The sequence below is a fragment of the Grammomys surdaster genome, unplaced genomic scaffold (genome assembly GCF_004785775.1).
Source record: "Grammomys surdaster isolate TR1022 unplaced genomic scaffold, NIH_TR_1.0 243, whole genome shotgun sequence".
NCBI lineage: Eukaryota > Metazoa > Chordata > Mammalia > Rodentia > Muridae > Grammomys > Grammomys surdaster.
Genome location: NW_021604688.1, coordinates 1,436,867 through 1,452,469, shown reverse-complemented (window position 1 = coordinate 1,452,469; position 15,603 = coordinate 1,436,867). Strand labels below are relative to the sequence as shown.

The 15,603-nt window shown below is 40.2% G+C and overlaps 1 protein-coding gene across 2 annotated transcripts in view; it reads right to left on the bottom strand.

The window, feature by feature from the left end:
• Window positions 1-15,310, bottom strand: part of Dsg3 (desmoglein 3) — a 29,674-nt gene extending 14,364 nt beyond the window's left edge. For both annotated transcript variants that reach the window (XM_028774875.1, XM_028774876.1), the window contains exons 1-8: window positions 15,263-15,310; window positions 6,549-6,584; window positions 5,720-5,851; window positions 4,689-4,844; window positions 4,135-4,279; window positions 3,337-3,503; window positions 2,405-2,533; window positions 1,753-1,938 (exon numbers count right to left, since the gene is read on the bottom strand). In XM_028774875.1, the coding sequence (XP_028630708.1) occupies window positions 1,753-1,938; window positions 2,405-2,533; window positions 3,337-3,503; window positions 4,135-4,279; window positions 4,689-4,844; window positions 5,720-5,851; window positions 6,549-6,584; window positions 15,263-15,310 (999 nt within the window). The remainder of the gene's footprint in view (window positions 1-1,752; window positions 1,939-2,404; window positions 2,534-3,336; window positions 3,504-4,134; window positions 4,280-4,688; window positions 4,845-5,719; window positions 5,852-6,548; window positions 6,585-15,262) is intronic.
• Window positions 15,311-15,603: the final 293 nt, after the last annotated feature.

Sequence of the window (15,603 nt, the reverse complement as noted above, 5' to 3'; positions counted from 1 at the left end):
CCTCCTCCTCCTCCTCTTCCTCTTCTCTTCCTCTTCTTCTTCTTCTTCCTCCTCCTCTTCCTTCTTTCTCTCCTCCTCATCCTTCTTCTCAAGATGAGAGATAAGAAAATGATAGTTTCTGTTTTATCTTTTTACCTGGATTTGAGCAGTTGCAATGACTACTCCTAGGAGCTCAGAGTTTCCCAGTGGAAGGAAATACATAGGTAGAGACAAAAAGATCACATGGATGTGTGTGGAAGTAGGGGTTCTGGGAGGGTTAGGAAAGGCATCTGAGAGGTTTGGATCCAAGCTGAACATTGAAGGATGCTGTGAAGTTATTCAGGGAAAAGTGAAGACAGTTTTGGATACCTCACGTTGCAGAAGGTGATCTGAGCAGGTTGGTGATACTGTGGAGCCTTGGGCACCAGTGAGGAAAATCTACTGTTTCATTTTGAAAGACATTAGGTGATTACCCACCTGGATGGCAGGTTAGAATCACTTTGGCTAATTTAATACCCAATAAGATGAGGATTCCCCTCACAGATTCATCACACAAATCCTTTCTGTATTCCAGCTAGAAAAAGTTGCAGATGATTTGAAAGTTCCATCAGCGTTGAGGTCCACCACTCAGTTAATGGGAGTGTGGAGGATTGAAGAGTAGATCGTCATCTAGCTTGTTTCTTAGAAAGGTTGTAGCAGTGAGAACAAGGACAAGTAGGGATAGGCAGAGGGACACCTGCTAGATGGCACTGCAGTTGTACAAGAGGGATGGAGCAAGGCCAGGTAGAGGATGGGGACAGAAGGCAGAGGCAGGCAGTCCTTTCAAGGCAGCTTCTGGGCAGAACTTGATGTCTGTCTGGATGCTGTGAGGAGATGTCATGGTTCAAGGATAACAGCCAGGTGTTGAGCTTGCAACAGAATTCCTCCAGTACAGGAAATAGGGAGTCACAGTGTTAGTGGGAATTTATAGTGGAGCCCTTGCAGGTTCAGAAGCTGTAACACTCTCTATGAAATGTGGAGTGATAAGGAAGTGTTTATAAATCTTCTAGAAGTCTCTTTGCTAAGGGAGTATTATCATTTCAACATTACACCAGGCCCAAGGTATTAAGGAAGCTCCAGAATGTTCTAAAACCTTATGCCAAAGAACAGCAGCAGTTCTGTGCTCTTTACAGGCATGACTATCCTGACATGATTCCAGATGGGGAGTTTGTCATGTTGAACCAAAGCTTTGCTCAGTTTTTGCTTTTTACCTAGCAGAATTTGTTAGAAATTCCCATTTTCTGGAGAAACTGTGACTTCTTTTTGTGAGGACAATAGCTAATGCATTTAAAACACGTTGGTAACTTCCTGAGCCACAATCCCATGAAGTTTCATCTCTTCTGAACTTCGATCTAACTGTAGACAGTAAATTTGATGAATATATGAAGTGTCTTTGCTTTCCTGTCCTGAGAACAAAACCCACCTGTGTGTGCGTGTGCGTGTGCGTGTGCGTGTGCGTGTGCGTGTGTGTGTGTGTGTTGTATCTATGTGTGCATGTGTGTGTGTGTACTCTATGAAAGTACAGTAGCTTGGAAGAAAAAAATTAGCATATCAAGAGAAGTTGTCTTTAGACAATGCAACCATAATGATAGTAAAATAAATGCTATCTACTTTGGTATGTTTTCTATTTTTTAGATAATAAAGTAATAACATTATTAATGTAATTTGTTTGTACAGCTAGTCATTTGAGTTACTATAGAAAATTTTTACCCGCTAAGGAAACTCACACCTTACCTTAACCACCTTCAGGATGCCGTCATTAGTTCTAGGATCCGTTTCAATTTCAAACCAATTCCCCTCATTCCCAGAAGTAAAGAAATACACAGCCAACCAATTATCTGTATATTCTTCATCCCAGTCTGTCACTTGAAATCGGAGTAACTCTGCATTCAAAGTATTTTCCTCAATACGTGCTGAATACTGAAACGAGAGATACAGGATTTCAGATTCAGTGTGAGTTGTGAGGGTGACCTGACTGCAGCATCATCTGTCACTCCGGCCATTGCCAGGGTTATGTGCCTAATTTAGCTGGCTAGGCAAGTGTGCCCTTCTTCCCTCTCTGAATCAGCCTTCCAATAGAGGAAGATGTTCTTCAGTCAAGAATGAGTAGCTTTGTTCCCCTGCTAGAACCTCTAGGTGATTGCCTAATATTCAACTCTAGAGTTTACCTGTAAGAATTGCATTTACTTTAAATAGTGTTAATCTTTGCTTCTCAAAGCATGTGTTAATTCACACTGACTCTTTAATTCTTACATTTAAGCATATTTTTTTTTTAAAACAGAAAAGCACAGAAGATTAAAAAGCCACCAAACAGGTAGTTAATGAATTGGGATGCTAAACTATAAAGCATACATAAAAATGGTTCTTCATGGACAAGTGAATGTACCTGATTGTCTCTGAGCACCGGGAAGTTGTCGTTGACATCTTTAATTTTAATACTGCATTCACATTGAGTTGACAACCCTGTTCCATCATTGTCTGCACCGCTCACAACCAGATGGTAGCTACTAATTTGCTAAATTTGGAGAGAAAAAGAATAAAGGTTAATTGTCAAAGATTAAGAATGGCCAGTAGTTGCTTTAGTTGGATGAGATAGTGAAAATATTTAAGTTTGTGAATGATGGCTCTCACACACTGTTAGTTGTCCATGGCAGGGACAGACTGGTGGGGCTCCAGACGACTGGATGGAAGTGGCAAGCCACTACAAGAGGTTTCCTCTTTAGTACATTTCTGAAGGTTGTTGTGGACTCAGAGGGGAAGGGGGGGCTACATTGATGTGGGCAGACGAGATTGAGAGAAGCTCACCTGTGGAGTTTCTCTACCAGTCTATTAGAAAAAACAGTGAGAGTGATGCATCTGAGTAGCCCACTGTGGTGGAGACACGTGGTGTTGGGGGAGACGATGAGAGAAGACAGGAAGGGATTCTTTGGTGTTTTGTATGCAGAGGTAAAATTGAATGGAGACATCTAGAGCAAAGGTATATCACCAAAGTTTTATGACAAATAGAAAACTCTTCATCTAAGAATTCTCTCCCAGTCTTTAGGAATTAATCACAGTGCAGTCTCTGCTTCTGCACACCAGTGTCCTCCTTAATTTCCCCATTTGAACTGTTGTGTGAGAGGTTGCTGTCACAGGACACATCCCAGCACAGCAGAGTCACACCCTGGAGGCAATTTCCCCTAGACTGGCTGAGTGAAGAGCTAGTAGCCTCCCCCACTTCTGTTGGCATTCCCAGACAAGATGGAGGCACCCCTCTCTCTTGGGTTGCTTGCCAGCAAGCCCTTTAGGTTTTTGATGCTTTCATGTAGCTCATTCTACCTCTCGATCAAGAGAACTGGTCAAAGTACGGACTTCTCCGGTGTTTCTGCTGATGAGGAACATGGGCATGCCTGCGGGCTCCTGGGAGACAATTTTGAAGGCAATTTTAGAGTTCATATGGTTTGGCTCATCTGCATCCGTGGCATTTAGGATCATTACCAGGGAATCTGGGAAAATAGGAAAATCATCAAAGACTATACAAAGCCCTAGATTACACTCACATTAAATAGTCAAAATAGTTTAGTACTGATTCCTATTTTTTTTTTAAAAAACCACTTTAAAACTACCTGTGTGCTTAAAAAAAAAGAATATCAGGGTTGCAGTTTCTTTCTAGAATTTGTTGGCTTTCAGAAAAATCTTTAAATTCTCTAACAGCCCTGGCTTTGTTGAAGTTGGGGCTATCTTCTGTTTGGAGTTCTTCTCCACATAGATGTACCTGAATGTTTCCTTTCCAAATGATCCAAATAATGTGAACATATCTCTGTCCCTTATGATATAAAAACATGGTGCTTGTGCACCCAGGCTAATAGGCCTCTTCAGCATCGTGGCTCACACAGAGGCTCTGTACCTATGCACTAAATTGGTGACAGAACCTTCATCTGCAAATAGAATTCTGATGTAACTGTTAATTAAGAGTTAACTATAAATTTTGGAAAAGAAATCTTAGAGTATCCTAATGATTTTTTTTGTTATCAAATGACTGAGCAAACTAATGGAACAGTTTGTAACAATGGTATAAGGATATGTGTAATTGAAAGCCATGTGACTTGGAGGTGGTCGGCACTGTAAAAGACTTACTTGAAGCACTGTTTTCTTCGATTTCACCATTGAATATGGTTTGTGAAAATATTGGAGGATTATCATTGACATCTAAAATTTTCACTGTTAATATAAGTGGTCTCTCTACATCCTGACCCAGGGCATTTAGTGCTCGACATGTGATCTAGAAACACAGGGAGAATATACATCATCACTGTATGGAGTTAGTTTGCATATTATTAAACACATAGAAATTAGACCAATGGTGACATATACAGAACTTAGTGAGAAAAGAAGAAGCAACACTTCTTCAAACTGTGGATAAAGGCAAAGATTCCCAGTTGCCCCTTCCTGAAAGTGGTTGTATTTTGGCAGGATCAAGTTCTAGAAAGCTGTGTGCTAAATCCCAGCCTACCCGAGGTACTCCCTGGATATATTATGTCAGAAACATGAGCCATTGCAGAAGATTATTGATAGAGGGACTAATATTATTTTTTAATTGACCAATTCATGCATTCCCTTTTCTTATAAACCTACCAGACATTCTAACTTCACAAAGCACACAGAGAAGGATAACTTGATTGAGAGCTTACCAGGAAACTTGGAGTTTCCTCACGATCAACTATGGCTGTTATGTTGATATCACCATTGTTTGGGTCAACAACAAAGATCCCAAAAGGGGGCTGATCAATTCCCACTCCAGAAATGCGGTAGATAATTTTCTGGTTTTTTTGAAAATCTGAAGTGATCTGCAAGAAAAGGAAAAACCAAACAAACAAAAAAGAAAATGGCTTAAATGTCAAGCTGACCATTGACAACTCTTCTTCTACCTGCTCCACCCCCATAGTCTAAAGTCATCTGTTCACTTGGTTCCCCCTTTCTGTCATGGTGTATTTACTTCTTGATCTACTTATTTACTAGAGCACAGGATTAGGCAATAAGTATGGCTGTTCTGCTCACCAGCACAACCAAGAATGACTAGTCATTGTGGCTTTTGAATGCTTGTTGAGGTTGTGGTACCATAATGGGAGTGTTAAAAAGTTGTAAGAAAACAACAGGGACTTAGTATTGAGAAGACTTCTTCTGGATACAAAATTCTTACTTAACTTTTCAAAAGGATGCTTCTCTAAGTTGGAAGAAGTGACAACGAAGGGGGAAAGGGAAAGAATAAGGCAACAGATGTTTAAAGTATGTATGATGTGAATTGATTTTTATTTTTAGAATTTTAAAGCCATTTAACAGAGAGAATAGTACATTGCTCATGAGATAGCTCATCGACCTGTCTCAATAGTTTCCCCAACCATGGTCAATCCAGCTATCTACCTGTCATCTTTCTCTCCTTTTATCTTTGTTTACTAGAGTTTGGACACTCACTAGTTTATACATTAAAATGAACCAGTACCTTTCTTAATCCCATTTTATAACTCTAAAGGCTATCATTCCTTTATCTTTTAATTTCTTATTTTTTAACATTACTATTATTGTAGTTTTGTTGGAGACAATATGTTGTTGTTCTGTGGACTTTCCAGGTTACATATCACTAGATGGAATTTCTATATCATCTTGAACTTGCACATAATACATTTATTCTAAGGTTCACACCACTTCTGCCAATATGGCTCACCTTGGCAATTGGGTTTCGTTTCGAGTTGTCTTCTCTTTCTCTGCAGGGCTTTGCAAATTTCACCCATTCACGTTTGTACCTTCTTTTGGCCAGCTGCAATGCTGTCCCATCTTCTCCATGCTGTCCTCCTGGCTGCGTTGAAAGAGATCTCACGTTATCACCTACATGGCTGACAGTCTTTGCTTTGAACATTGTCAAAGATAGATACCTATGCTGAGGAACTTTTTGTTTCTACTTTGATGACCATTTGCTCACCTGATACTTTGTCAAAGAGCAGCATTAAATAGGTCATTACTAAGCAGTGTGACTTTTAATATTAGCATTTAAGCATATTTAATTTCCTTCCTATATATTCCACAATTGACTTTGACTTGTTATTTGTTTAAGATAAGAAGAAAAAACCCAGAAATAGTAGTGCATGTCTACAATCAAGAACTGGTGAGGCTGAGGCAGGAAGATTGCCAGGAGTTCAAAGCTAGCCTAGTCAACAAATGAGTACTAGGCTTGGCAAGACTATGCAGAAGATCTGTTCTCAAAAGACCATGAACCAAACAACCATCCAACCAACCAACCAACCAACCAACCAACCAACCAACCAACCAACCAATAAAATCCAATAGAAGGATAAAATGAAATAAACAAGACCATATGAGATAACAATCATACTATTTATAGATATTCTTAAAAGATTTTGGGTTATTTGCTAGAATTTTAGTTTTATATGTTTTCACAGTTGAATTATCAAATAATTTGATTAAATACTTTTCTCAATATGATTTTAAGTTTTAAAAGCAAATTCTGATTTCAATGATAAAAACTGCATACTTACCTTTATATACAGTTCCCCGTGTACCAGTAGCACCACCTGTAGACATCAGATAGAACCAAATGGTATGTGAGTTCTTCAAACATGTGACTATATAAAGCTAATAATCCTTATCATTGCATTCTGTTCTTCAGTTTTAAATATTTAAATATTTTGGTGTGCAGAAGCATCCCAAAGTGGAAAATCCTATCAGGAAAAGGAATACTCTTCCCTCTAGCTCTTCAATCTGACTTCAGACTTTTTAAAGATTGTGTTTTACTTTATGTGTGTGAATATTTGCCTGCATGCATGTACGTGTACCATGTATGTATGTGCTGGATCCCCTGCAATCAGGATTAAGAATGGTTGTGAGCTGCCATGTCAATGCTGGGAATTGAAACTAGATCCTCTGTAAAAGCACCAAGTGCTATTAACTCCTACAACATATCGCCAGCACCACGACTTCAGATTTTCATGACACAAAAGTGGAACCTACCAGCAGTTAGAGACTGAGGCTGGAGGACTGTAGCTAGTTTGAGACAAACCTGGGCTATATGGTAAATTTAGATCTGCTTGAACAACAGAGTGAAATTCTGTCTCAAAAGCAAAAAACAACAAAATAAAACAAAAATAAGGAAGAAGATTCACAGCCACCATTGCAACCATCACCATCGTCAGCATCACTACCATTATTGCCATCTCTGACTGTACACTACAGTACTGGCTTTCAGCCAGTCGCAACTACTGCGTGTTTCTTACATGACTATCATATGCACAGCTCCCAGGGCTTAGGAACTGTCACGATAAACTTCTGAAAGTGGTCATGGAATTACTCAAAACTATCTTGCTGGGCATGGTGGCACATGCCTACAGTCTCAGCATGTGGGAAACTAAGGTCATGCTGGGCATGGTAGCACAGGCCTACAATCCCAGCATGTGGGAAGCGAAGGCAGGAGAGCTGTAGAGAGTTGGAAGACAGCCAGGGTGACAGAGCAAGACACTGTCTCAAAACACTAGAAAAAAAAAAGCAACAACAAAATCAAACCCCTATTATCTATGTGTTATATAAAGCTTATATATAATCCTATGTAAAAGTCCTTTTCAAGACAGGTTTTTTTTGTTCTTATTTTTTTTTCCTGTGCTTTTCTCTCTTTCTACCCTTTTTAAAGCTGAACTAGAGTAAGGAGAATAGAATGGAACTATTCTGGCTTATGAAATTGGAAATATATATATATATATGCAGAGGTTATTCTATGCCAGTCTCAGGTGCTGCTTGTATGTGGTATGGGTCTGCTCTTCTCTTTCCTGCCGCAAGTTAAACACTGAACTTCATTTTTAATTCCAGATGTAGTGGTGCTACTCTTTAATCCTAGCACTCGGGAGGAACTGGCAGGCAGATCTCTATGTATTTGAGACCAGCCTGGTTTATATAGTGAGTTTTAGGAGAGGCAGGAGAACATAATGAGACCCTGTCACAAACAACAAACAACTAACCAACCAATAAATACATAAGGCCTTCATTGTATATCACTGGTGATAGGATGAAGGAGGGTGAGCAGCTGGGCCTCTGCTCTCTCAGGAGCCCACAGGCCTGGCTTCTGTCCTGCTTTCCACCTGGATCGCATTCCTCTCTCCTTACTGCCGACCTACATGTGATCTATCCAGTCAAGTACCAACAAGCTACACGAAGCTGTCTTTTCTAACGCCTCCCTCTCTGAGTTTGTACAGCTCACACTCTGCTCAACGCCATTCAGCTCACAACATCCCCTGCATCTTACTGTTTTATGTGTATTAAGGAATTTACCCATAAGCTTTCCAAATCCTCGGTCTTATCCTATCATTCCTTCCTGTTCAAGGAGTTAACAAGTATTGGCTGATCCACTGAATGGGAGATCTGAAGAACAAAGGCCATGGAAAACAAATTACAGGATAAATTAGAAGTGTGATAGTAGTAGGTGACTTGATTAGTTTTTATTTGCATAAGATTGTACTTAATATTGCCATTATTTATTGCAACCACCTGAAGAATATTCTATTATACAGTCCCTGTTTTTAATGGATATAGAGAAATAATAGCATGAATGCTTTGTCTCGGTTAATAGTCTTTGACGAGTAAGGGTTTGAAACACGGCCACTTTGTTGCCAGGGTGTGTGCCTTGCCACAACACCAGATCCTAACCCTGAGCTAGCATAAATACACAGAAGAAAGTTATGTTATAGTCACTTTAGATTTTTATCTGGTCAAAGGCTGGGGTTGATTCTGAAACAATGTAGATCTATTACATCATTTATTTTTAAAGATTGTAATGAACAGGCAGGTCCATGTCTGGACCAAAGGAGCAATTACACCAGACACAGGATGATTAACCCCTCCATTGCAAGCATTTTAACTGAAGTTCTGATTTTAAATTGTGTCTCAAGATGATGCTCCAACATCATGCCACCTATTAGGGAAGAAGAAACCAGTGTGGTGTGGTCACTGACTATTCTTTCTCAGATGATTCTGAGGGTAAGGATGGGCCAGGCATACTCCTCTTTACAGGAAAAAGGAGTCATCCAGAAAACATGAGTCATGTCTGTACAAGCTCTTAGGAGAATGAGTCTTCTAATAGATATTAAAGCCCTGCTCCTACCTTCCCAGGAAGGCAAAGCCTAGTTTATGGAGAGTCAACAGAGCATACCATGGGCTATTGTGAGTGTGTGTGTGTGTGTGTGTGTGTGTGTGTATGTGTATGTCCAGTGCTCTCACAGAGTCAGAGCCCTCAGATGACTTAATCATTTTAAATCTTAAACTCTTTTCTTTTAATATCGGTTTCAAAGAATATCCCCTTATTTTAGTGTTGTGGGAAGATGCCCTTTGTTTGTTTCCAGAAACACAAGGGACTTGACAGGAAATATTTCTGAGTGCGGAACTACTCTACAGCTGGCAAGAACTAGGATTGCAGATGGATGAGTATCAGTTCTGAGACTGTGGAGCCTCAGGAGTGGATCCTGGCTGGAGAAACAGGCCACGGAGGGCGGGGCTCAGAAAGCTGCACCCCTCTCTAGTCCCAGCAAGCCCTCTTCGCCTCCTGTGTGAGCGGCTACTGAAGAAAGGTTCTCTTGGCACGGCTTTTCCGCCATGCTTTCCAGTGACGGACTGGAACTGTGAGCCAAAAATAAAACTCTTCTCCCTTAAAGTTTCTGTCAGGTGCTTTGCAGGGAGAAAAGCAGCGTACACAGACACACTGCCCATTTCTAGATGCACCTGAGAGAGCACCGCAACCCCCTCTCGGGAAGCCAGAGAACAGTTCAAGCCATTCAAAGGAATCATTATATGTTTTAAATATGACTATTATATGTTTTAAATATGACTTTTATGTGTATGCATTTTGGGCAAGAAATGTCATGAAATGCACATAGTTTGAAATTTTGCTGCTACAGCTGACCAACTAATCAGAAGCAGTGACTGTAAACATGGCAGGTCAGAGCAGTCCTTCAAGACAATGCTGAATGAGTTACACAATGCACAGTTCAGAAAAATGAGTGACTTACCCTTCCGACCTCTATGGAGAAGCTCCTTCACTTATCCTGTATAATGTCCTAATAATCCCACTGCAAGCTGAAAAGACTAATCTGAACACACATTTAACACCAGTAATTCTCTGAACACTGTAGTTTGGCCTGCAGTCCTTGGAATACTTATTTTAATTTATGGTTGGATTATTTTCTAACACAAATTCTATAATGAAGCATTGAATACCTCATGTAATTTATTGGATTTTACATAGAAACCAGAACCTAATGGTTCTATAAATATAAAGTAGAAAAATGCTATGTTAAGTGTAAGCTAGGACTATATGGAATTTTTGAAATTGAAAGCCACAAAATGTTCTAATAAACGTAGTATTCATCAAAGCAAAATCTTCAATTGAATAGTATATATTATTTACAAATTAGTGTTTAATTTCTGACAATTCAGTTTTCAAGAATCGATGTGTAAACTCAATTAATTTAAAAAGCTGATTTTTTTAAAAGCTAAAGTAAAATTAATGCTCTTGGCTGCTTGCAAATATTCCATTTGAATGAATTGGAAGATGCCATCAAGTGTGCTGGTACAAATCTGGACTTGTAGATTCTGGTTTTCTTTTTAATTGTGTGTGTCTGTGCAGGCACATACAGGAGTGTGCATTCCATATCATGTATGTAGAAGTTAGAGGAGAACCTTAGATGTCAGTCTTCACCTTCAACCTTGTTTGAGATAAATCTTTTGTTTGCTGCAGTGGTGTCTAGGCTGCTGGGCAGAAAGCTTCCAGGGGTTCTCCTGTGTCTTCCTCTCATCTTTCCATAGGAGTTCTAATTCCATATGTATTCCATTGCATCTGTTCTCAGATGTGTTCTAGGGCTCTGATTCAGCTCCTCACACCCGTTTGGCAGCCCTCCGCACCATCTTCCTAGCCTCCAGACGGATTTAAATCCCAGTCCCAGGCATGTACCACTGCAGGACTTAGGAACATGAACTATTCCTTCCTCTCTCTTCTGCCACAGAAGGATAGTACTACATATTTATGTGTAGGCTCCTTGTGAGGATTGAACAGATGTAAACTCCACAGGTGAGCCCAAGTACACAGTAGCTGCTTAGTAAATGGTAGTAATTTCAGTTAGAATAACAAGAAAAGCGGTATCGAAAAGCCCTTTAACAAGTGTGCAGAGACCCCTTAGCACTGTTGTGTGCGTGTGACTTCTTTCTCTTCTGAGCAAATGATCAGTGCTCCACTGTACCCCTGTGAGGGTGCTCTTTACAAGCTTCTGGGGTGCTGCTCCTGCTGCAATACTCATGAATGCACCTACTGGAGTTGTGCAATGCACGGCCTGGCCAGCCACACTCCATTAAGAAAAAAGTGTGCATTAGGCAGATTCAATTATTTGTCACGTAATTATGGATAACCCATCATTTATGTAATTTCATCATGAGGCATTTCCCCAAGCAAGCCCTCACCTTAGGCTATTGATTGACTTTTTACTGGAAAGGAAGCACCAAGGGCTAAGAGGTTTACGAGAAACCTCTGGGACACAGAGTGCTTTAGTTAGGGATGAGAACTGGTTTCTGGTATTAAGCAAGGGGGAATGCTAATTGCTAGAAATAATTGCATCTCCTGACTGCTGCCAAAGTCAGGCCGAGTTAAGCAGTATTCCTGGCAAGCTTCCTCTGCCGTTAGAATCTTGAATTTTGAAGACTTTCTGTGGGATACACATCTTCATATATTCACCAACAGTGGAAACAACCATCTCACTAACTAAGAATGGAGAAGATACCTCATAGATTGTCCATTTATTAAAATACTTTGGTATTGTACAGAAAATATTGAAAAGATGGCTGAAATGACTTTTTATTTCTAGGACACACTAATCATGACTTGACATTTCACTTCCCCATTTACTACAAACTGTATTAAACTTTTGAGTTTTAAACATCTAACTCCCTAAGTAAAACTTTAGCCAGCATTGTAACATTGACTAGCTCATTCCTCAGATAAGGAAGTTACGGCTCAAAACGTGTTTTAGATTTTGTTAACTGTAAGACCTGGGATAATGCTTTTCATTGAAGACAAATTTTATTTCCATAAGTAGATCTCTGATGGTGAGCATCTTCAACTATAATTCCTTCTTGAAAGTGTTAATTTTGCAAAATAATTAGGATAAATATAGAGAACTGATAAATCTTTCATCTCTAAAAGGATAGCCAGGTGGACTTTGTGCCTACATCGTCCAAACAATTAACTTTGAAGTACAAATAGCTGAGATTTTTTTGAAAAAAAAAATCTCTAAATTTGAAAACATGTAGTTTCTTGAACTCATATAGTATATTTATTTAAGGTTGCCCCTTTTCTTGTCATTCTTGAAACATTAGCTTCACAAATACTGTTTTAAAATGTTTTTATTTGTGTATGTACATGTATTATGTGCCTGGAGGTCATAGGAGGACAGTGGGTGTTCTTTATCACTCTTTACCTTATTCTCTTGAGACAAGGTCTCTCATTGAATATGTCCCAACGCCAGCAAGCCCCAGGGATCCATCTGTCTCCATTTCCCTTCAGATCACGTGACCATGCCTGACTTTTTCTATGTGGGTACTGAGGATTCAAACTCAGGTCTTCTTGTTTGTGGAACAAGCTCTCTTACTTTACTAGGCCGTCTTCCCAGCCCCACACAAGTATTCCTAATATACTCTAGCTGAAGAAACGTGTAGGACCTTCCTGACCTAAGTGACGTCAGTGATTAAGACATTAAAGCACAATCCTGTGATGGATGTCACCAAGAACCACCCCCAGTACTGAAAAAGTACAGCTGGATGGTCTCTTTAGAACACACTTCTGTGACCACAGGGATGCTTTCTTCTTACTGTGGGCATTTTAAGGAGGCAGGAGCAGAGTTAAGATGATTCTCTCTCTCTCTCTCTCTCTCTCTCTCTCTCTCTCTCTCTCTCTCTCTCTCTCTCCCTCCCTCCCTCCCTTCCTTCCTCTCTCCTCCATCCTCCGTTGCTGTTTTTCTTTCTTTTCTTTTTTTCTCTTTTCTCTCTTCTTTTGAGATAGTCTCTCTACAGAGTCCTGGCTGTACTGAGCTCACCATGTAGACCAGACTGACCTTGAGCTCACGATCTGTCTGCTCTGCCTCCTGAGTGATGGCATTAAAGGCGTGTGCCACCATGCCCAGCCTAAGATGATTCTTATCTGACAGTAGAGAACATAAGACTTGGAATGAGTCAATGGAGGAGCTACACACTCAAGCCTAGGCCTTGCTGTTACATCTCATACTGCAATGGTATCCAATGACCTTGTATGGCGTGTATGAAAGGAAAGATACTTAGAAACCTTTTCCAGATGCGCTTTTCAACTTTCAGACCCCACCCTTCAACAACAAACGGTGCCCATGCTCTGGGAACATTGCATTTTATGGGTAACCACATTATGTCAAGAGTCTGGGTGGCTCCTGTTTGGTAAAAGGATTCCATTTACCGTCATAGAATGAATTTTCAATGCTACACTCATCTACCTTTCTAAATTCCTCCCTGATTCTCTAACATACACTTCCATTCCAGCCAAACCGGTGGCTCCACAGTCCGTGGCTAAGGACACAATTGTCCTGTCAGTCTGACAATGGAACAGTTCGGTCTGTCTCTACCCATAGAAAGTAAACTCCCATTGAATCCACTGAGTCTCCTCTGCCTAACACCACCCCTGAGAGCAGGAGTAAGGGTACAGCTTAGCTTAATTCGAAGCACAAATGCCACCCATATGAACGATTTTAAAATGTCTTACACTCACATTAAAAGGCTTTTAAAAAAGTTTGATAATTAGTGGTGCATTTAATTCAATCTACTGGAAATACTATAATTTCAATATGCAATCAAAATAAAAGCTAAGGATATCTTTTACACTCTTTTTTTATGACTAAATATTTTGTTGTATATTTTACATTTAGCAGGATATTTCTTCTCAGAACAGTGGTATTCAGTGATAAACGTCCATGTGTGGATAGTGGCTATGATACGGCACAGGTCAGATCTAGACCCTTCATTTTGTACTTCTCTCTCTGTCTCTCTGTCTCTGTCTCTGTCTCCCTCTCCCACTTTGTTCCTTTCTCTTCCTCTTCCCCTGCATGGGTAAAACTTTCCTGAGTGTTGGAAAAAAGCCACTTCACAGTTGAAAGAGACCTTGCTCAGTCACTAGTCTCTTCTTTGAAAAGTTGGGTGATGCCTGTTTTCTGTTTGACCACTGTTGTATGAGGAAGACTTGAGATATTCTTCCACACAAGGCGTGTGTTGTGAAGGCAGACAACTTTAAGTGTTAGGCAGCTCCTGAGACCTATCTCCCTGTAAGGCTTAGCAATCTCTGTTCTCTGTGTTTTGAAATGAGACAACGGCAGGAATGGATGCTGAGGCTGAGTTTGTCATCCACAATGTGGTAGTTAGCTGTGGAAAACTTTCCTATCTTTAATTATATTCAAGTCTTGGTGATCTTCAAGTTTGGGATGAGTTATGACATATTTATGCATCACTAATACACAATTAAGTCATATACTAGCTTTAGCATCTAAACTAATGCTTTCACTTCATATTCTTCCTGTCTTTTATAAAACTAAAGTCTCCCCAGTCAACAGAAGAGCTACTCTTCTGACGTTATTATTCTGCAAAGGTCTTGTCACCTCCCTTCCCCCAAAAGCTTCATCTACTTTGCACATACTGGCTAAATGTAAAACTGGTTTTCTTAATAATCCTCTCAAATCGTTTAGAGTAAAAAATGACTTTGATTTTAGTTCAACGGTTGGTGACTGTTCTAGAAAACACGCCGGGTATCAAGATCAGGCATGCAGAGTCTTAGCCATATGCCTTAGTGAGAGGTTTGTGATCCTGAGAGCTGATGTGCTGGTGTCATGTGTGCTGTTTTCATTTGTGTGTTACAAAACACCTATTGCCTTGAAGAAAGCGAAGATTGTGGAAAATAAAACCTAGAATTGGAATGCGTCAATCTGATCACGGAGGAAATATAAAAAGATACATTAAAATAAACTTTTTTCTGTTTCACATTTCTTTTTAAAATTAAGAAAAACAAAAGAGGAAGGAGTTCAACACGTTCACAGTTAGTTCTGCTTCATCCTTTTTAGAACATGCAACAGGGATTCTGTAACCATATCCAATCTTCTGTGGTAAGCAAAGAAGCAGAGAGAGTTTACTGGTTTTAGAAAAAGATGAGACTTACCATCAGGAGGGCTAGAGGTCCCAGGGCTCTGGGCAATAGGCAGGCCATTGTCACTGGTGTCTCTGGTGATAAATCCAAGCCTCTTGCTGCAGCTCCTCACCTGAGCGTATGTATCCTATGTCTGAAGCTCTCTTCTGGCAGTGGTGGCTCTGTTGTGTGCCCCAGGACTCTCCTGGTGGCCTGTTAGTCTGTTCCTCCCCACCCCAAGCCAAGGATTGGTCTCACCAGAAACGCTTGCATCACTGCCTCCCAGGTAAAAACTGAGACACACCTCAGTTCCTACAGCAATGGAATCCTTTGTTGGAAGCTAAATGAGAGGTTCACAGGCTAAAGACAAGAGC